Source organism: Oratosquilla oratoria, chromosome 12 (genome assembly GCF_046742065.1).
Source record: "Oratosquilla oratoria isolate Oo_2021 chromosome 12, ASM4674206v1, whole genome shotgun sequence".
Lineage (NCBI taxonomy): Eukaryota > Metazoa > Arthropoda > Malacostraca > Stomatopoda > Squillidae > Oratosquilla > Oratosquilla oratoria.
Genome location: NC_134788.1, coordinates 61,368,674 through 61,391,956, shown reverse-complemented (window position 1 = coordinate 61,391,956; position 23,283 = coordinate 61,368,674). Strand labels below are relative to the sequence as shown.

At 43.1% G+C, this 23,283-nt stretch overlaps 1 protein-coding gene across 1 annotated transcript; it reads left to right on the top strand.

Moving 5' to 3' along the window:
- Positions 1-452: 452 nt before the first annotated feature.
- LOC143031889 (uncharacterized) lies at positions 453-14,233 on the top strand. The gene is made up of 2 exons (XM_076196252.1): positions 453-2,353; positions 10,298-14,233. The coding sequence occupies exon 2, from the start codon at positions 10,390-10,392 to the stop codon at positions 12,613-12,615; it is 2,226 nt and encodes a 741-aa protein (XP_076052367.1). The 5' UTR covers positions 453-2,353; positions 10,298-10,389; the 3' UTR covers positions 12,616-14,233.
- The last annotated feature ends 9,050 nt before the right edge of the window (positions 14,234-23,283 follow it).

The window sequence follows — 23,283 nt, the reverse complement described above, 5'->3', positions numbered from 1 at the left end:
AGCATACCAACAGAAGACCTTTTGGTCCATATCTAGGTCGGATGTGAAAAATAATAATAAATAAATGAATAAAATATAATATAAATAAAAAATGAAATATATAGATAAATGCATAGGTATAGTTAAATAATAAATTGGTAAATAGTAAATAATAATAAGTTGACATATAACTAATGATAAATGAGAATCAAACAAATAATGATAAACAAACAGACAAATGATAACAAAACAAATCAATAGTATAAAATAAATTATAATCATTACAGCATCTTGCTTTGGTGTTTATCTAAATGATTCTTAAAGCTTCGAACTGAACTACATTGCACTGCCTCTGCAGGAAGTTTATTCCATTCATTAACTACACGGTTGGCGAAGTTGTTTCTACCTACTTCCAAATTAGATCTATTTCCAGACAGTTTGAGACCATTGTTTCTTATCTGATTCTCATTTAGTGTGAAAAATTTATCACTTTTGATGTCAATTCTCTTTAGAATCTTAAATACCTGTATCAAGTCACCTCTGGGTCTTCTTTTTTTTTTTCAAGAAAACAGATTCATATGTTTTAGTCGATTTTCGCATGATTTATTTTTGATATTTGGAATCAGTTTTGTGTCTCACCTTTGTATTTTTTCCAATCTATCAATGTCTTTAATGAGATTCGGCGACCATACGGAAACAGCATATTTCAAATGTGGACAGACTAACAATTCATATAGCTTGTTAATGAGTGGTGGATATTTGAAGTCTAAAGATCGCGCAATCAGTCCTAGAATCTTATTTGCTTTCTCAGAGGCTGAAAAACACTGCTTGGATGATTTGAGATCGTTACTAATAATTGCGCCGAGATCCTTTTCACTATTCTCTTTTGTTAACAAATTTCCAAATAACTTGTAATCGTACTTACTGTTATTTTTACCTATGTGCATTACCTTGCATTTACTTGTGTTAAATTTCATTAGTCACTTTTCAGACCATTGCTGTATTTTATCTAAATCTTCTTGAATATCTAATTGGTTTAAGTGATCATTTGCCATTCCACACAGTTTTGTATCATCAGCAAATTTGGAAACAGTAGAGTTTAGTCCGTGGTCTGTATCATTTATATATACTATGAATAGAAGTGGCCCAAGAACGGAACCTCGAGGAACTCCACTCGTAACATTTTTCCATCCAAAAGTTTTTCTATTTAAAACAACTCTCTGTTTTCGATCATTCAACCAATTGCTAGTCTAACTTAATAGGCTACCACTTATTCCGTGCGAAGCTAATCTAGTAAGTAGTCTTTCGTGGGGGACTGTATCAAAAGCTTTTGCAAAGTCTAGATATATTAAATCTATATTGTTTCTTTTGTCATAATTCGGGATGATTGTGGTGTAGAATTCGAGTTAGTCACGCAAGAACGTTTCCGTCTGAACCCATGCTGGCAATCATTTATCAAACAGTTACTTTCTAAATGATGTTCGATAGCATCTCTGATGATAGTTTCCATCATTTTTCCTACGATTGTCAAAATTATAGGCCTGTAGTTATTTGGTTCCTTTTTGTCACTTTTTTTTTAATATGGGAGTAACGTTAGCTAGCTTCCATTTTCTTGTGACGTCTCCGGATATGATGGATTTCTTGAAAATAATTTCTAATGGAACAACACTCTCATTTTTCATTTCCTTTAAGATTCTTGGATGCCAACCGCCAGGCCCTGGTGTTTTATTAACTTTGAGTTTCACTATACACCTTTTGATTTTACCCCAGACTTTTCACAGGTTTCAGTTTGGAGTTCACTTTAAGGTGTTTCAATTACGAATAATGAACTAAAGTAATTGTTTAAAATATCACATATTCCTTCATTTGAATATTCAAGTTGACTGTCAGCAGATAATAGTGGACCAATGTGATTCCTAATAACCTTTTTATCTCTAATGTAACTATAGAATTCTTTGGGATCCTCTTTGGATTTATCAGCTATATTCATTTGTATTGTATTATATTGTATTGTATTGTATTGTATTGTATTGTCGTTTTTGTTTTTATTGTCTTTTTTTATTTTTCCTGTATTAATATATAACTTTGATAGTCATTATATGCACCAGAACACTTGTATTTCTTATAAGCCTGTCTCTTTTTAACAATACTTTTTTCAGTTTCTTTGTCAGTTGTAAAATTGCGAAGATGGTTCAAAAAGCATTTGGCATTTATGTTCCATTGTGGTTAAATGCTTGTTGTACTTTCCTCGTAATTTTACACACTGTATTTAAAACAAATAATACGCTAGTCTCATTTTCCTAGACTCTCCGCCATCATTGTTTACATACCGGATCCCAGTGTCATATAGTCCTCACTCTTCCAAAGAAAGAAGGTAATGTTTGCATTCGTATGTATTTGATTAATTGCAGTGTACAGGAAAGGAATAATGCTCATGGGGTCCCGTCTCCTACTCACCAATTGATCGTGCTTAGGCTCAAATTGGTATACGTTCATCGATTTGGAACCGCGCATGTTTCAGAGTTTGATCTTCAATACTTTGTTACTGTTACAAAATATTACATTCGCATTTCTCCCTTTCTCCCGTATTGGGGAAAGGGGTGAAAGGTTCCTTAATGGATTCACTCAATTTTATTTGGTGCTGCCAACATTTTTAACTTCATTATGTCTTTCGACTTGTCACAGAGCAAATACTAGAGAAATATTCCAAGGGATCAGATGATGAGGCAACGACTGGAATGACGCAGGGGCATTTTACAAAAAAATATTGGGGAAAGAATTGTCAATGCATAGGTTATTCAAAACCTAGGCAGTGGTATATGCTTATGTTATTCAGTAAATTTTTAGAAGTGCACACGTATGTGATATAGCAATAGAAAATTAATTTTGTGAATTATAAAACAGCAACATGATATCAATTTTCCTTGGCAGAAATCAATAACAAAACCTTGCTAAAAGCAAATATACTACTGAATGAAGCTGCGAGCATAGCATCGAGATGCCATGTAAGTTACACAATGACTTTCACGTTGTGAAGCGGGTGTTCTCCAAATCCAGTTGACATTAATTGATGCTTTTACAAAGATAGCAGGGCTTCCTTCAAGCTATGCAACAACTCTACTCCACACAGTCCAAACAAGTGCTTAATCAGGCCGTCAGCATCCATGACGACGACCTGATGGATCTATAGAGTTATAGGTACCACATTACTAAATACAGCTTAGGTGACATATGTTAGGTAGCATAGGTTAAGTTAGGCTAGGTTAGAATAGATGAATTTACCCTCCTCTCATTTCTTCAACCTTGGCATCCATCAAAACAAACATGATGTATCATTCACACACTGCAACTTTTTTTGTTAGTAAATCAGTTTTAGCAACGTTTTGTTATTAATTTCTGCCAAGAAAAGCGTATATTATGTTGATGTATTATAATTTACAAAATAAATTATTTACTAACATAGGTGTGCACTTCTAAAAATTGACCAAACCTAGGCAATGGTATATGCCACAGGTGGGGAACCTGCGGCCTTAAGGCCACATGCGGCCTTCCGGGCCATCAAGTGTGGCCTTCTGTGGCCTTTGATATACATATTATTTTTTAAAAGACCTTGAGTATTTCTTATGTCTGGAATCGTTATACACCTGAAACTTATATTAAAAGAAAAATTGTTCAGTGCGGCCTCTATGTGGGACGATGAATTGTAAGGTGGCCTTCATGCACAAAAAGGTACCCCATCCCTGGTATATGATAGGGTTGATGAAAGAATATTAGGATGGTTTGGACACATGGAAAGAATGAGTGAAGAAAGACTAGTAAAAGAGGTATGGAAGGCAGATGTGGAGGGAGTGAACATGAGGGGACGTCCTAGGATGAGGTGGATGGATGGGGTGAAGGGGGCTTTGGGGAAGAGGGGAATGTCTGTTGAGGAAGGAAGGGAGAGGACGGAAGACAGAGGTGAGTGGAGAATGGTTGTATATGGATGATGTTGTGATTGCATGAGGAGGAATGGGCTGGGGGGTGGGGTAGTATGTGTGAGTAAATTTTAACGCAGCCCGAAGGGATTTCTCCCCGTCATCTCCTTATATGCAAGGGGGGACGGAGAGGGGGGGTCGCCGATTGAATGAAGCGGCCTTGCTGTGGATGTGCTGTGTCTTGCGGCACTGCTTCTGACCCAGGGCGGTGGGCAGGGTGCAGGGATGACCCGTCATCCAGGAGGTGCTCAGATGAGAGGGAGGGTGGGAGGGGTGTGGAGTGTATTTGGGGATGAAATGGGTGGGAGTGTGTGTTTTTATGCCTTTCCCTTTTTGGCTACCTCCCTTGGAAGGGGGAAAAAAGCCTTGGTATATGTATGTTTGTATGTAATTACAGTTTATTTAGAGACCAGATTATGCCTCAAATCAGTACAATCCTAAACACACAATGACATGGATGAAGTAGTAGTGTTATATGAATTTCTTTGCAGACGACTCAAAAATACTAAAGAAAGAATGGAGGAGGATTGAAACTCATTACAACAAGACTTGGACGTGATCTGGAAATAGACTCAAAAGTGGGAAGTGAAATTCAATATCAAGAAATGCAGTATAATGGAATTTGGAAAAAGCAAAAACAGAATATTGAGAGATCATAAAATTGGTGAAAAAGAGGTCAAAAAAGTAAACTCAGAAAAAGGCCTTGGAGTGATGATCAGCAAAGACGTGACACTGAACGGACAATCTTATTAATGAAATAGTCAGAGAAACCTACTATTTATTGAGGTCAATAAAAGTGGCATTTGTCTTATAAAACAAAAACTCGAGTATGCAGCAACACTGGACACCCAATACCAAAAAGAAAAAAAAAAAAAAAAATTTAGAAAGAATACAAAGAGCAACAACAAAACTGGCACCAACTCTTTCCAAAATGACATATGAACAAAGACTGTCCAAATTAGAATTACCAGCTCTGGAACAAAGAAAGGAAAGAGGAAACCTAACTATAGAATTATGAAAGAAATTGAAATCTTAGATAGAAATTATTTACTGAAATGGGACAATGGAAAAACAAGAGGATACGAAAAGAAACTCAAAAAAGATAATTACAGAAGAGATCTGAAAAAAAAAAAAAAAAAAAAAAAAAAAAATCTTCCCACACAGTGATAGATACCTGGAACAAATTAGACAAAGAAACATACATACATACATATACCAAGGCTTTTTCCCCCTTTCAAGGGAGGTAGCCAAAGAGGGAAAGGCATAAAAAACACTCCCACCCATTTCATCCCTAAATACACTCCACACCCCTCCCACCCTCCCTCTTATCTGAGCACCTCCTGAATAACGGGTCATCCCTGCACCTAGCCCACTGCCCCGCGGCAGAAGCAGTGGCGCAAGACACAGCACAACCACAGCAAGGCCACTTCATTAAATCGGTGACCCCCCCCTCTCCGTCCCCCCATTGCATAAAATGAGAGGATGGGGAGAAATCCCTTTGGGCTGCATCAAATTTTGCTCACACATACTACCTCACCACCCATTCCACCTCATGCAATCACAACATCATCCATATACAACCATTCTCCATTTACCCCTGTCTTCTATCCTCTCCCGTCCTTCCTCAACAGACATTCCCCCCGTCCCCCAAGCCCCCTTCACCCCATCCATCCACTTCATCCTAGGACATCCCCTCATGTTCACTTCCTCCACATCTGCCTTCCATATCTCTTTTACTAGTCTTTCTTCACTCATCCTTTCCATGTGTTCAAACCATCCTAATATTCTTTCATCAACCCTATCTCCCAGCTCCTTTTCCACCCCTGTTCTCCTCCTCACCTCCTCATTTCTCACTCTAGCCTAGTAACCCCCATCATACTTCTCAGACACCTCATCTCAAACACATTCAAACTCCTCTCTTCTCTTATGTTCCATGATTCTGCCCCATACAGTGCTATTGGCACAATCACTCCTTCATACAGTCATGTAAGACAGATATGTGAGAAAGCTATAGGAAAGGGGAAGGATGTTTTTTTGGCTTTTATGGATCTAGAAAAGGTTTATGACAGGGTAGACAGGAAGGCACTGTGGGAGGTATATCAGATATATGGGATAGGAGGAAAGCTTTTAGAAGCTGTCAAGAGTTTTTACGAGAGTAGTAGAGCTTGTGTTAAGATTAGAAATGGAGACAGTGAGTCATTTGAGGTAAAGGTGGGACTTCATCAGGTATGTGTTATGTCGCCCTGGATATTCAATTTATACATGGATGAGGTGGTGCGAGAGGTAAATGCAAGGGTAGTGGGTCAGGGACTGGAGATAGTTAAAGAAAATGGAGAAAAGTGGGAGGTGAACCAGCTGTTGTTTGCGGACAACACTGCGCTTGTGGCAGGATCGGAGGAGGGATTGAGGAAGTTGGTGGCAGAGTTTGGGAGAGTATGTGATAGAAGAAAGCTAAAGATAAATGTGGGTAAAAGTAAGGTGATGAGATGTACAAGGGGTGAAAGTGGCAGTAATCTGGAAGTGAGTATTAAGGGAGAGCAACTGGAGGAAGTGCATAGTTTTAGATATTTGGGTGCAAATGTGGCAAGAAAAGGTGGAGTGAAGGTGGAGGTAGAATGTAGATTGAGAGAAGCGAGTAGGTGCCTTGGTGGATTAAAGAGTGTAATGAGGAATAGAGATGAAATGGGTGGAAGTGATTTTATGCCTTTCCCTTTTTGGCTATCTCCCTTGAAAGGGGGAAAAAGCCTTGGTATATGTATGTATGTACAAGGGAAGTTACTGGAATGGATGAAAGATTTCTTGAGTGGGAGCAAAATGAGGGTGGTACATAGAGATAAAAACTCACACTGGGAAGATATGAAAATTGGTGTCCCACAAGGCTCTGTATTGGCTCCATAAATCTTTGCCATATATATAAATATGGGTGAAAGAGTGAAATGTTACATGAACTTCTTTGCAGACGATGCAAAACTGCTAAAGAGAGTAAGCACAGAGGAAGACTGAAAATCACTACAAGAAGACCTGGACAAAATATGGAAATGGAGTCAGAAGTGTGAAGTGAACTTCAACATTAAGAAATGTAGTATAATGGAATTTGGAAAAAGCAAAAATAGAATATCGGGTCAATATAAAATTGGTACTAAAGAAGTCAAAAAAGTCAACTCAGAAAGGGACCTTGGAGTAATCATCTGAAGTGACTTGACACCTGATAAACATGTCAACAAACTAGTTGGAGAAACTTTTAACTTAAGATCAATGAAAGTGACCTTTGACTACATGCATGAAGAAAGAAAATATTAATTACACTGATAAGACCAAAATTGGAGTATGCTACAACACTATGGGCACCTAGTACAGAAAAAAGAAAAAGACAAAGAAATCAGAAAGGATTCAAAGTAACAACAAAAATGGCACCAACACTCTCCAATTTAACATACAAACAAAGATTGGAAAAATTAAATCTACCAACACTGGAACAGAGAAGAGAAAGAGGCGACTTGCTGAATATATACAGAATTATGAAAGGGATGGAAATTCTTGATAGAGACGATTTATTAAAATGGACAGAAGAAAAACAAGAGGATATGAAAAGAAACTAAAAAAGGACAGTTACACAAGGGATTTGAAAAAGAATAGCTTCCCACATAGAGTGATAGATATCTGGAACAAACTGAATGAGAAAACAGTGAGTGCCAAAACTATACAAGATTTTAAGAATAAACTGGATGCAGAGAGATACAAAAGCAGTACACTACGAGAATAGCTCTCTTCCCATAAGATATAACTAGGTAAATACACACACAAAATTGATGTGGTACATGCACCAGCAACATGCAAGTTCCTCAGCTTCAAAAAATATATTTCTACATTTTGTTCACTGTATGGGGCAGAAACATGGAACATAAAAGAGGAGGAGTTTGAATGTGTTTGAGTTGAGGTGCCTGAGAAGTATGATAGGGGTTACTAGGCTGGATAGAGTGAGAATTGAGGAGGTGAGGAGAACAGGGGTGGAAAGGGAGTTGGGAGATAGGGTTGATGAAACAGTATTGGGATGGTTTGGACATATGGAAGGAATGAGTGAAGAAAGACTAGTAAAAGAGGTGTGGAAGGAGTGAACATGAGGGGGTCGACCAAGGATGAGATGGATGGATGGGGTAAAAGGGGCATTGGAAAAGAGGGGAATGTCTGTTGAGGAAGGACGGGAGAGGACAGAAGATAGGGGTGATTGGAATAGGAGGAGGACAAAAGGAATCAGCAACTACCACCCCTCCCAACCTCCCTTGCACTGCGAGCATCATGACACAAAATATTGATAAAAATCCTTAATTTTAATTTTTTATGGCTTAATATGTGAAATCTGAATGCGCCATTGTGTTCAGGAGCTGTATATGTAGAGCATATAATTTATTCTACATTTGATATCATAATTGCTCTAAACAAAAATTGTAAATAAAGATGTATATAAATCTATATCTTTCCCTTGACTTCAATTCCACATAGTTACTCAGTTTTTTATCCTATAGAGTTTTGATTTTTTTTTTTTTTTTTTTTTTTAGTTGTAGAGTGACTGCTGTTTCTAATGATTGAAACTAAAATTTCCTATCTTATGAACAAAATGGAGAAATATAATATTTTCTGAAGGAGGTGAGGAATCTGTATGTTGCTGGTGCTTGTGTGGAGCCGGAGTCTAAAGGACTACCAACTGTACCAAGCTGCATGGCAGAAATCAAGTGTAACTTCTATTGGAATAGGCTTTAGCCATAGGTAGAAATAGGTAAAGCTCGGTTGACTAGATTAGTTTTTCTCACTCTAAGATAACAGACATAAACCTATTGTAGATTTATTTATGGGCTTGTGGTACTATTTCTGCCAAAATTCTCATGTTTACTCATCCTGGGGTGGTGTTCCCTGATAAATGGAAACCAAGTGATTTGCTGTAGAAACCAATAAACAATTCACAAAAATTACTCATTTCTGATATCCTTGGTGGGTGGATGTAAGCCTCACAATTTTTTTATTTCTCTTTGTGATATTTATTCATCTATTCCTGCATCTTGTTATTTTTCTATTAATTTTCATATTACCAGTCACCTAAAAATTCAATCTTATGTTGATTTATGAGTAAGATTGCTATATGACACAAATATTCATTCAAATTACTTGTAACTCATTTGAAGTGGCCATTTCCACTGAATAACTATAGCTCAATAAACTTTTCCCACTTTGCACCTTATTTTAGTGATTGACGGAAGTCAGGAGTGAATCTAACCTACCTTAGTCATAGGTAGGGACAAGTTAGGATAGATTGACTAGAAGTAATTTACTTCTTACTCAAGGATGTCAGAAATCAACATTTGATTTTGTTATAGGCTTGTGGTGGTATATGTGTGGAATATCACTTGTTTCCCCAAAAAACAAGAGATTTGCTGTAGAAATCAATATCAGATTCTCGTGAATCTCTCCAGTGGTGATTTAGGACATCCTTGATTGGTGTGTGTGTAGTGGTCCTCTCTGAAAATTTGACAAAGATATTTCATATCCAATGATGCTACTGTATACTTCTCTTTTTTCTTATGTCCTCTACCTCTATAATATTTATTCAGCCATTCTTTTGCCTTATTATTTCCTGATTATGTACTGTCCCAATCTATGTTCTGTGCAACCCCATCATTTTTAGTGTTTGTTCAACCTTCCATATCTTTTTCCTTTAACCTCTTTAATACAAGTCACATTCTTGTGTGCAAGATCAAATGCCTAATGGACGATGCATCACACTACTTGCATTATGAAATATGAAATCTGCTGTATTACTTGTTTTCTTTCACTGAGTAATGATAAACACAGAAAATATTGTCAAAACCAGTTCACAGAATTCAGGAGTCACTCAGCTACAACCACAAAATAAATATAATTTTGATGCCAACACCCTCATCCATGTATACCCACTCGCACTTCATGACGCCTGTTCATCGGCATCATCATAACAAAGAGATTTATGGTGGTATTCTTTAAAAAAAAAAATTCTTTCCTTATATAAATCTTATATAAATCTTTGAAAGTAAAAAATTTATTTAAGGAAAAGAATTTTTTTTTAAGAATACAAGATTCTTACAGTGGTATTCTAAAAAAAACTCCTTCATTATATAAATCTTCTCCCAAGTATTTATATAAAATTTATACAATATTAGGATTTTTTTTTCTTAGAATACCACCGTAATATGAGTCACTTGTTCCCTTTCCCTACTGTATTTTCGTTAGATGCCCCCACTGTATTAGTTTATGCTCGTGTTACACCTTTCACAAGCTCTCAAAAAGTTAATGTCGAACTTATTTTTTTCTTACAGGTTGAGGATAAATATCAACATCTTGGAAAAGGTATCTAAAAATTCTGTATATTCATCATGGAACAGAGAAACTCATGTGACACACCTATCTCATGAGTCATCTTAAATATCACATGATGGCCCACACTGGAGAGAAACCTTTCCATTGTGACCTGTGTGATGCAGCTTTCTCAGGAAAGACTAGTCTCAAAAATCACATGATGACCCACACTGGAGAGAAGCCTTTCAAGTGTGACCTGTGTGATGCAACTTTTTCACGAAAGAGTGGTCTCAAACATCATGTGATGACCCACACTGGAGAGAAGCCTTTCAAGTGTGACCTGTGTGATGCAACTTTTTCACAAAAGAGTGCTCTCAAATATCACATGATGGCCCACACTGGAGAGAAACCTTTCCAGTGTGACCTGTGTGATGCAGCTTTCTCAGGAAAGACTAGTCTCAAAAGTCACATGATGACCCACACTGGAGAGAAGCCTTTCAAGTGTGACCTGTGTGATGCAGCTTTCTCATGGAAGAATAATCTCAAACTACATATGGTGACCCACACTGGAGAGAAGCCTTTCAAGTGTGACCTGTGTGATGCAGCTTTCCCAGAGAATAATGCACTCAAATATCATGTGATTATCCACACTGGAGAGAAGCCTTTCAAATGTGACCTGTGTGATGCAGCTTTCTCATGGAAGGGTTCTCTCAAACGACACATGGTGAGCCACACTGGAGATAAGCCTTTCAAATGTGACCTGTGTGATGCAGCTTTCTCAGCAAAGGGTGCTCTCAAACGTCATGTGATGATCCACACTGAAGAGAAGCCTTTCAAATGTGACCTGTGTCATGCAGCTTTCTCAACAAAGGGTAAACTCAAACGTCATGTGATGACCCACACTGGAGAGAAGCCTTTCAAATGTGACCTGTGTGATGCAACATTCTCATTGAAGAGCTATCTCAAACAACATGCAGTGACCCACACTGGAGATAAGCCTTTCCAATGTGACCTGTGTGATGCAGCTTTCTCATGGAAGATCTCTCTCAAGCAACATGTCATTATCCACACTGGAGAGAAGCCTTTCAAATGTGACCTGTGTGATGCAGCATTCTCATTGAAGAGTTATCTCAAACTACATATGGTGACCCACACTGGAGAGAAGCCTTTCAAATGTGACATGTGTGATGCAGCTTTCTCAAGGAATCGTGGTCTCAGATATCATATGGTGACCCACACTGGAGAGAAGCCTTTCAAGTGTGACCTGTGTGATGCAACTTTCTCATGGAAGAGTTCTCTCAAAAAGCACATGATGACCCACACTGGAGAGCAGCCTTTCAAGTGTGACCTGTGTGATGCAGCTTTCTCAGAAAAGGGTAGTTTTAAACGACACTTGGTGACCCACTCTGGAGAGAAGCCTTTTAAATGCAGCATGTGTGATGCAGCTTTCTCAGTAAAGAGTAATCTCAAACTACACATGATGACCCACACTGGAGAGAAGCCTTTCAAGTGTGACTTGTGTGATGCAGCTTTCTCAATGAAGAGTTCTCTAAAAAATCACATGATGACCCACACTGGAGAGAAGCCTTTCAAGTGTGACCTGTGTGATGCAGCTTTCTCACAAAAGAGTGCTCTCAAATATCATGTGATGACCCACACTGGAGAGAAGCCTTTCAAGTGTGACCTATGTGATGAGGCTTTCAGAGTAAAGAGTAGTCTCAAACAACACTTGGTGACCCACACTGGAGAGAAGCCTTTCAAGTGTGACCTGTGTGAAGCAATTTTCTCAGGAAAGAAAGGTCTCAAAGGTCACGTGATGACCCACACTGGAGAGAAGCCTTTCCAATGTGACCTGTGTAATGCAGCTTTCTCACAAAAGGGTACTTTAAACAGGCATATGATGACCCACACGGGAGAGAAACCTTTCAAATGTGACCTGTGTGATGCGGCTTTCTCATTGAAGTGTTCTCTCAAACAACATATGGTAACCCACACTGGAGAGAAGCCTTTCAAGTGTGACTTGTGTGATGCAGCTTTCTCAGGGAATAGTGGTCTCAAATATCATGTGATGGCTCACACTGGAGAGAAACCTTTCAAGTGTGACCTGTGTGATGCATCTTTCAGAGTAAAGGATAGTCTTAAACTACATATGGTAACCCACACTGGAGAGACGCCTTTCAAGTGTAACTTGTGTGATGCAGTTTTCTCACGAAAGAGTAATCTCAAACGACACTTGGTGACCCACACTGAAGAGAAGCCTTTCAAGTGTGACCTGTGTGATGCAGCTTTCACACGAAAGATTAATCTCAAACGACACTTGGTGACCCACACTAGATAGAAGCCTTTTAAATGCGACATGTGTGATGCAGCTTTCTCAGGAAAGAGTCATCTCAAACTACACATGGTTAACCACACTAGAGAGAAGCCTTTCCAATGTAACCCGTGTGATGCAGTTTTCCAACCAAAGGGTCCTCGAACGACACATGATGACCCACACCGGAGAGAAGCCTTTCAAGTGTGACCTGTGTGATGCAGCTATCACAGGAACGACTACTCTAAAATATCACGTGATGACCCACACTGGAGAGAAGTCTTTCAGTTTTGACCTGTGCGATGGAGCTTTTTCAGAAAAGACTGTTCTCAAAAATCACATGATGACCCACACTGAAGAGAAACCTTTCCAGTGTGACCTGTGAGATGCAGCTTTCTGAAGAAAGAGTGCTCTCAAACATCGCGTGATGACGTACACTGTAGAGAAGCCTTTTGCGTGTGAACTGTTTTTCTCAGAAAAAAAAGACCTCACGTGGTGGCCCATACAGGAAAGAAAACCTTTCAGACTTCTCACGAAAGATTCGTTTCAAACGTCACATTGACTCACACCTCACGAAAGGTTGATATGTATTGGGTGATGACCCACGCTGGTGGCCGCACATAATTTTATTAGACATGAATACATTATTAATCTTACTTAACTCTTTCATGAATCTTCATAATGCGTGCGTGCCAAATGGATTTTTTATCCGTGTCCAATTATGAATTCATTATTGGTGTTGCACATTTTATGAATATTGATCTGTGATTCACAATATGCATTACATGTGCTACCAAGGCTTATAGCGTAGGCTTATCCTGTGTTGGTATAGTGCCACACGCTGCATTGCAATTAGCAATGCCTCGCCTCTAGCCTGCGGCGTTTGTTGAAGGCCTGACTTCTTCGACCTTTGGTCAATTTAGGGATCGATCCAAGGGCTGGATTAGGTGCGGAGGTCGATGGGATCACATCTGCCTTTAGACGAGGCCACACAAGTCCCGAATATCCAATAGAATAAGCCAGATCTTTCACAAGACGGGCTCATAGTGATCCAAGCAAATTTTAGAATGATCACTTTGCACCCACAACGATCCCTTTCTCCTGATTATGTTCATCTTCTGCATCAAAGGGGAATTGAAAGAAGCTCCGACCGCTACTTTGCCCGTTGTTACAATTTGCAGATACACAATAGACCATAGTTTATTCAATTTTCCCACTATCATTCAATGTTGAACAATGACGTGAAAAGCGATGGTTAGCTACTCATACGTCACTCCGAAGATTCTTGACGATAGCCGAATTGTAAACGATTTATTGAGGTTTGAAAAATAGCGTTCATGTGCCTAAATTCTAATTGGCAAAACTTTATCGTGGGAATGGTCGGCAATGCTTTATTCACTCTGCTTGGAGTTTTAGAAAATTGTCTTCCGTTTTGCATTGTGACCTCTAAGTGTTCCATGAAGTGCACGGATCGTTTTGTAATTACGAAAAATCAAGAATATTAGGAAATGGTGTAACTGGTGGATATATATGTACGTCATGACGGATAAAGGTCTGTTCATCTCAGTGTTGTGTAAAGTTCTTTGGTGTATACGACATTGTTACTTGAAATCTGTGTTACTGTAAATATATCTACGGTAATATATCTGGCAGTGTTTATTGTATCCTTTGAAACAACTCTCGTATTTCAATGAAGTCTTTCCAAGAGTAATACCAGATGTCATATGATGAATTCTTCGTTGTTGACGAATAATGATAAAATTGCTGAACGGTTTTGTTATCAATTGTGCTAAGAAGAGCTTGTTCGTGGTGTCTAGTAGTATCATTGCAGGTGCTTGTTCTCTCATAACTCCTGGGACAGAACCTTCTTGCTGTTGTAAGTGTAGCTGCAAAAGGGGGCGAGAGTTGAATGCACCTATGGTGATTTACGCGTTTATTAATCATTGGGTTATGTGTACAGGAAGGCGCGTGGTGCATGCAGGAAGGCAATAGAGTATCTGTCGGCCTGCGCACAACTTCGCCGTGAAGACGAAGGGCGAGAGCCTCTCCTCAAGCTGCTGGAGGCGGGGTTTCTCGACGGCGTCCACGAAGTAGGAGTTAAGGATGGGGATGAGCTGACGACAATCCGTCTTGAACGTGAAGTGGGACAAGCCAAACATATATATTTTGCATTTGGACGCGCCCCAGGTGACAGCGAGCATCTCCAATTCGATGGTGGCGTAGCAGGTTTCGGCGTCCATCAGGAACCGCGAGCCACACTGAACAAGAAGCAAGCGCCCGTGACCGTGGTCTTGGATTAGGGCGTACCCGACGCCGTAGAGGCCTGATGCATCTGTACCATCGGCAGGGCAGGGTCGAAGTGCGCCAGTGCTGGCGGTGATGAAGCTCGCTTAACGTCGGCGAAAGCCTTGTGGTCCGGGGTCCAGGTGAATGAACGCTTAGAGCTCATTGGAGGCCCTAAGTGTTGAGCTGTCTTCACTATGGCCGGGGTGAAATCCGTCAGTTGGTTCACCAGGCCCATGAAGGAGCGTAGGTCAGTCAAGTTGGATGGCGTGGGGAAGTCCCGTGTGGTCCTCACTTTTTCCTCGTCGGCGGTGATGCCGTCGGAGGAAAGACGGTGACACCACTCCAAGGGCTCCTCACTGACAGGCGTAATGATACCTTGCCGCACCATTAAGGCAAGTTCTTCCTTCACTTGATCCTAATATGTGAATTGCATCGGCCTGGGCTTGTGGACGGCGAAGGGCATCACGTCGGCTTTCATGTGGATTCTCATGGGTGGAGGTGCGGTGGTCATCCTTGGAGACCAGGACGTCGCTAAATTCCCGTAGAAAATAGTCGTGAGCGGCAGCTGGCGAGCTGTCAACGGGTAGTGTTAGCTTGGCGTACCTGTTCGAGTACGTCACCGCTACGATGAGCTTCGGGAAGTCGTGCGCAACTATGGCCAACTCCCAACAGTGGGCGAATCAGAATAGGGGGAGTTGGACCCCATCGTGTACCCGTGTATCGGCGGCGCAGTCTCTGTCAGCGAGCGTCAAGTTGAACCGGAAGCGTCCCACTGCGGGGGACATTTGGGACCCATCGGCCATGAACGTCGGCACCGAGAGCGACGACTGCAAGCTGGCCCTGGGTATCCCCAACATGTCTAGGTGTTGAGTGCCTATCACAGTGACGTCCGCACCTGCGGATAATGACAGGTGGCCGTCAGACACATGGTGGCAGATGCCGGCTTTCCCGTTGGGAGGTGCAGTAGCGTCGGGAATTGACGACTCATGGTAGTCCTTGTCCCGATCCTTGGTCGACTTGCAATACTCCCAGTGAACCTCTTTGTTGCAGGCGTGGCAGTGGACATCCCCGGCAGGTCACTTGGAGGTGCGAGGGCGGTGTTCTTTGTTCCCGCAGCTGTGGCAGGTGCTGTTAGACGCCCGCCATTTCCTGAGGTCGTGCCGGCGGCCGCAGGATTGACAGGGACCGCTGGATTGCGGGGGTGCATGCGTCATATGCTAGGCCCTTATGTCTGCCAAGACGGCGCTTAAGCTCGGGTCATCCTGGAGAGCCGAGGCTGTCACCCTCAATACCTCGTGTGAGCGGTAGCTGGTTAGTACCTCCTGCTCTGACGTGTTTGCAGCGAGGGAGCTGAGGCGTTGTACGGGTTTCTCGCCCCTGACACCGATAAGCATCACCATTTTCAGCTGGGCCTCCGCACAAGTGACGGGGTTTCCGGTGCACAGGTCTACTTCTTCAGCCTTATTCCTTATGCGGTCGTAGAAGTCGTCGAAGGACTCGCTTTGCGCCTCTCTGTGTCGGAGCAGGTCGCGGCGGTGGAGAGCCTCGACTTGCTTGTCCCGGAAGTGGGCTTGCAGTCGGACGAGCTTCTCATTGGTTGAGAGCGAGGTGTCATGCGGGATGTCCAGGGAGTTCGGTAGTATCCCCTGAACGTCGAGGGACAACCACGACCGGAGCTGTATGTCACGTGGCAACCTATTAACACCGGCCATGACGGCATAGTCGGTCCAGTCACTGCGGCACGAATGAAACGACCGGAAGTGTGCATCGGCCTGCAGTGCCAGGGGCTCACCCTTCCCGAATGCTCAACTCCCAAATGGACAAAGAACCCGAGTTCGAAGACAAAGAGCGCCTCAGCCTCTTCTTCTAATCGGGAGTCCCACAGTCCACCTTCAACCCATCGTAAGACGAGCCGGGTGATCAACGGAGCCCTTTCCATGACCGTTGGGCAGGAGGCCCAAGATGTACCCACGCGCGCGTTACTCGCCGGTACCTCCTCCTCGTCCAGAGGAGGGAGCCTCCCCTTTGAGTCCCCCGGACCATCCGCACTCAAGCGGGACTCTCCAAGCGGGCATTCCCAGGACCTCCTCCCAACTATCTGTTCACTCTTTAATACAATGAGAGAACAGATGGAGGAACAACGGAATTTATCCGGGCAACCCAAGCACGGTTCATGTTACACCCGGAAGCGCGTCAGGAGTCACCACCTCCAAGGGCCCCCCTAAACCATATTCCACTTGATCGGAACCCCCACGCGGTGTTTCTCGCTGACCGTGCAGACCCCTCCTACGACGACGACGTTGTCCACAGCGCCGTAGGGGAGGGGACAAGCTCCCTATCCCCTCACGATTCCCAGTCGGAATCCCCGATGGTGGTTAAACCTTCCTTCTCAGACATCCTCGCGAGAGTTGGGAGGGCGAATCGACTGGGTCCCCCAAAAGAAGAGGAAGCCACATTCGAGTCTGAGATCTTCAGGACGGGCAATTCTCAGAAAGCGAAGCCTCCTCCAATCCACCTTCCATGGAGTACGCAGACGGTAAGAGCCATGACCCAGGCCTCCGACGCTCTCGCAAAAAGGACAACCGAGAAAGCGCGTTGGCTTTCGGTTCCAGTGGAACACCAAAAACGCTTCTACACCCCATCGGGGACAAACCTCAGGGAAGCCTCGATCCCGGTGAGGTTACCAGAGCTGGTCAAAGCGGACGCGGAATCACTACGCAGAAGAAACGTCCTCTTTTCCGGCAGAGAAGTCAGAGACCACACTCAATCCCTGGCTCTGTCCCTGGCGGTGAACTCCTGGCTGGAACGCCTCCTTGCCTCAGTAAGGGAGTTCTTACCCGAACTGCAACCCCAGGAAGAATGCGACCTCCAGACTCTATTGGAAAGCGCGAGCAGAGCCCTGAAGCATCAGGCTGCCTGCCTCTCAACGTCCATGGCCAACTTCGAGTCCCGCAGGAGAGACACCATCCTCGGGGACCCCAGTGACCCCCTCCCCAGAGAGATTTATGCTCCTTTGAAGAGGGCCCCCCTTCTCACCCACACGCTGATTCCCCCGGAAATGGTGGACTCGGCAATCGCAAGCGCGAACCAATTGAGGCATAACAGAGCCATCGAGAGAACAGCCGTCCCTAGCTCGAGGCCAAGGACCCCCCCCCCACCCACCCACCATCGACCCCTAGGTCCTCTCAGACGCAGAGGTAGCCTTTTCTTCACCCTAAGAGAGAAGAAATGCCCCCCCCCATTCATAGTCGAAAACACAGACAGAAAAGCACCACCCGTTTCCGAATAGAGAACATAGGCGCAAACATCATAGAGGCTCCGGACCCCCCCCCCCCGCAGAAAATTCTAGGAATTCGCCTGCCCTCCCGCAGAGGATAGGAGGTTACCTCTCTCTCTACTGGAGGGCATGGGAAGAGGCCGGGGCGGACGACTGGACCATACAGCTCATCAAGGCAGGCTATCGCCTTCCTTTTCACACCGTCCCCAGCCTCTCCCTCTATCCCATCCAAGTCAGCAACTACCATCCGGACTCGGGTCGCGGGCGGGCCCTAGCGGAAGAAATCTCCGTTCTGCTTCAGAAAGGAGCTCTAGAGGAAGTCTCGACTCCGGACCCAGGGTTCTACTCAAGGCTATTCCTCGTAGCAAAGGCAACAGGGGGGTGGAGACCAGTCATCGATCTGTCTCCTTTCAACAAGTTCCTTTCCCTGACGAAGTTCCGAATGGACACCCCAGAGGCCGTAAGGGCGTCTATCAGGGAAGGGGACTCCATGGTGTCACTGGAACTCCAAGATGCCTATTTCCAAATACCAGTACATCCCTCATCCAGAAAATTCCTCCGATTCGTCCACAAGGGCACCACCTTCTAATTCACCTGCCTATGCTTCGGCCTATCCACAGCACCCCAAGTCTTCACCAGAGTGTTCAAACTCGTCTCAGCGTGGTCCCACTCCAAAGGAATTCGCCTACTCCGTTACCTGGACGATTGGCTGATCCTGGCACAGTCCGCCCAGCTATGCTAAATACACCTGGGAATGGTCCTAGCCTTTGTCCGCAAATTGGGCACCATAGTCAACCAGACGAAGTCAGAATTCATTCCAAGACAGGGAGTCACATACCTGGGTATGGTTCTGGACTCTTCCCTAATGAAGTCCTTCCCAGTAGAGAAGAGAATTCAGAATCTCACTTCTCTCGTTGTGCAAGCACTATCAACCGGGTTCCTGACGGCAAAACAGTGCCAAGTCCTCCTGGGCCATATGGCCTCCGTCGAGAGGTTAATCCCCAGGAGCAGACTAAGAATGCGACCGCTACAGTGGCTCCTCAAGTCTCAGTGGTCCCCGCAAGGGGGAAAAACCCGACAACGCATCACCGGAGAAGTCAAGGATTCTCTTATCTGGTGGAAGGACCCGTGCAAACTGCTCGTGGGAATACCCCTCGGCCCATCTCCCCTCGAATTCCTCCTATTCTCCGATGCCTCCAAGGAGGGCTGGGGGGCCCACCTCAACGACGATCACGTCAGCGGTTCCTGGTCCACAGTCGAACGGACAGCCCATATCAACTGGCTAGAGTTGAGAGCAGTACTGCTGGCTCTCCGTCATTTCACGGATCAAATCTCGGGGAAAGTAGTGGGCATCATGTCGGACAATTCCTCGGTAGTAGCCTACCTGAACAAGCAAGGTGGCACAGTCTCCCAGGACCTAAGCCTTCTGACTATGGACATCCTCAATATAGCCGAGAATCTCCAAGTGTCACTCAGAGCTCGCTACATCCCAGGGAAGAAGAATGTCTGGGCGGACCACCTCAGTAGAAGGAGTCAGGTAATCAGCACGGAATGGTCCCTCCATCGGGAAGTAGCGAACTTCATCATCAACAAATGGGGCTCCCCTCTGGTGGACCTTTTCGCCACCAGATGGAATCACCAGCTCCCAATATATTTCAGCCCTCTCCCGGATCCGCTGGCGGCAGGAGAGGCCGCTCTTCTGCAAAGCTGGGACAACCTCGACACCTACGCTTTCCCACCGTTTCCCTTGCTACAGAAGGTGCTCCAGAGAGTAAGAAACGCATCCAACGTTCGGATGACTTTGATCGCTCCCTGGTGGCCGGAAGCCCCATGGTTTCCAGACGCCCTCGAGCTAGCAGTGGAAGAGCCCCTGGCCCTTCAGGGAAGACCCGACCTTCTACATCAACCGATCAACGGGGCCTGGCACAAGAACCCGTCAGCTCTTGCGCTTCACGCGTTCAGACTATGGTCCGGATCTTCCTAGAGAAGGGTTTTCCCAGAGAAGTGGCGGAAGACATGTCCGCTCCTATTCGCTCTTCCTCAGCTAACCTTTATCAAGGTTAACCTTACGAACCCCTCCGAGATGCTCATTTGAAGGACCTCACCTTGAAGACAGTTTTTCTCCTAGCCCTAGCATCTTCCAAGAGAGTAGGGGAGTTACATGCCATCTCTTATAGAGTCGCCCACTCAAAAGGATGGCAAGAAGTCTCCTTCACTTTTCTGCCCCAATTCATTGTCAAAAACCAGGATCCGGCCAAAGCCGACCATAGATTCTGGTCCTTTAGTGTTCCTTCCTTAGACGACTTTGTAGGGGGCGAAAAAGCGGAAATGGTACTATGCCCGGTACGTGCCATCCGGACCTACCTCAAGAGGACTAAACATCTTAGACCAAATTGCAAAGGTTGTTCGTCTCTACTAAGGGTAAGCCCAAACCCGTCACTAAGAATTCCATTTCTTACTGGATCAAGGAAGTCATCCGCAGGGCCTACGGAATGAGCCCCACGGATTGCCCTAGAGCAAAAGCCCATGACCTGAGGGCAATAGGGACCTCCCTAGTCTTCCGAAAGAATCTGTCGGTCAACCAGGTCCTTCAAGCAGGTATATGGAAGTCCCAGACTACGTTCACTTCCTTTTACCTCAAAGAAGTCATGTGGGAATCTTTAGGGAACTTCTTTTTGGGTCCCATAGTGGCCGCCCAAGAAGTTCTGAGATGACATATTCCCCCCCCAATAGCACACAGCCGACCCTGACAACTCATCCAGGTTCTGGCTAGGCAAACACGGTGATACCTATCCAAAGTCCTTCTCATACTCCACATTCCCTTACCTCACCGAGGGCTCTCAAGCAATCCAAGGATATCAATTCAAGCCCTTCAGGAGGTACAAAGTGATTATACCCTGTCTGTCTCCACTCTTGGGAACAGAACTAGGTGCCCTTCATAGTTTAGGGGAATGTATAAGGGTCTGGTCAACGTAGGTATTAGCACACTAAAATTTTTCCTTACGGAGGTTTCCCAGGCTAGATAACTACTTCCTTCCCTCCTATAGTAAGGAGTACCGAAGAGTTTGTATTCTTCGGAACAAATGTAATTTTCGCAGGAAAATTAATTCTTCCCCGATACAAACCTGAGGTACTCCTTACCTCTAATGGCCCTCCTCAACCACCCCTCTAATAGTTCCTTCTCCCTTGCCTGTCAAACCTTGTGATTAATTTCATACCTGGCTCAGAGAATGGAGTTTAGTGTGCTAGACTTGTGGGGGAGGGGGAGCGTGCCCCAGTAGGGCCTCTTACTGAGAATAATCGTTGTCCAGACCCACGGATTGAGGTGTTTTAAAACAACACACGGTGTTTAGCGGTAGAAAACCTGCGCCACGCGAAAGTATCCTATGGTAAGGAGTACCTCAGGTTTGTATCAGGGAAAAATTAATTTTCCTGCGAAAATTACATTAAAAAAAAAAAAAAAGCGTAGACTCAGAGGTGACTTGATACAGGTCTTTAAGATTTTAAAGGGAATTGACAACATCAAAAGTGACAAAATTTTCACAATGAATGAGAATCAGACAAGAAACAATGGTCTCAAACTGTCCGGAAATAGACCAGTGTACCTATTGAATGGAATAAACTTCCTGCACAGGTAGTACAATGTAGTTCAGTTCGAAGCTTCAATAATCATTTAGATAAACACCTAAGCAAGATACTGTAATGATTATAATTTATTCTATATTATTTGTTTTTGTTTTGTTATCATTTGTCTGTTTGATTTTCATTTATTAATAGTTATATGTCAATTTATTATTATTTACTATTTACCTGTTTGTTTATTATTCAACTATACCTATGCATTTGTTTATGTATTTTATTTGTTATTTACATTATCATAGTTTTTATTTATTATTCTATTATTATGATTTTTTCGCATCCGACCTAGATATGGACCAAAAGGTCTCCTGTCGGTAGACTCCGCCTTTGTAATCCTTTGTAATGTGGACAAACTAACAAATCATATAGCTTGTTAATGAATGGTGGACATTTGAAGTCAAAAGATGGCGCAATCAGTCCTAGAATCTTATTTCCTTTCCCAGAGACTGAAATACACTGCTTGGATGATTTGAGATCGTTACTGATAATTACGCCGAGATCCTTTTCACTATCCTCTTTTGTTAACGAATTTCCAAATAACTTGTAATCGTACTTGCTGTTATTTTTACCTATGTGCATGTGTTAAATTTCATTAGCCACTTTTCAGACCATTGCTGTAATTCATCTAAATCTTCTTGAATATATAATTGGTTTGAGTGATCATTTGCCATTCCGTACAGTTCTGTATCATCAGCAAATTTGAAAACAGATTTTAGTCCGTGGTCTGTATTATTTATATATACTATGAATAGAAGTGGCCCAAGAACGGAACCCCGAGGAACTCCATTTGTAAAAAAATTCCATCCAGAAGTTTTTCCATTAAAAACAACTCTCTGTTTTCAATCATTCAACCAATTACTAGTCTAACTTAATAGGCTACCACTTATTCCGTGTGAAGCTAATTTAGTAAGTAGTCTTTCATGGAGGACGGTATCAAAAGCTTTTGCAAAGTCTAGATATATTAAATCTATATTGTTTCTTTTGTCATAATTCGAGATGATTGTGGTGTAGAATTAGAGTTAGTCACGCAAGAACGTTTCCGTCTGAACCCATGCTGACTATCATTTATCAAACAGTTACTTTCTAAATGATGTTCGATAGAATCTCTGATGATAGTTTCCATCTTTTTCCTACGATTGAAGTCAAACTTATAGGCCTGTAGTTATTTGGTTTCTTTTTGTCACCTTTTTTGAATATGGGAGTAACGTTAGCTAGCTTCCATTTTCTTGGGACATCCCCGGATATGATGGATTTCTTGAAAATAATTTCTAATGGAACAACAATATAATTTTTCATTTCCTTTAGGATTCTTGGATGCCAACCGCCAGGCCCTGGTGTTTTATCAACTTTGAGTTTCACTATACATCTTTTAATTTTTTCTTTTGTTATATTTACCGTAGTGAGTAAGTTTACTCCAGAGTTTTCACAGGTTTCAGTTTGGAGTTCACTTTGAGGTGTTTCGTTTACGAATACTGAGCTCAAATAATTGTTTA

Coding starts and splice junctions, on each gene's coding strand:
- LOC143031889 (XM_076196252.1), top strand. CDS start 10,390: ATGAGTCATCTTAAATATCACATGATGGCCCACACTGGAGAGAAACCT.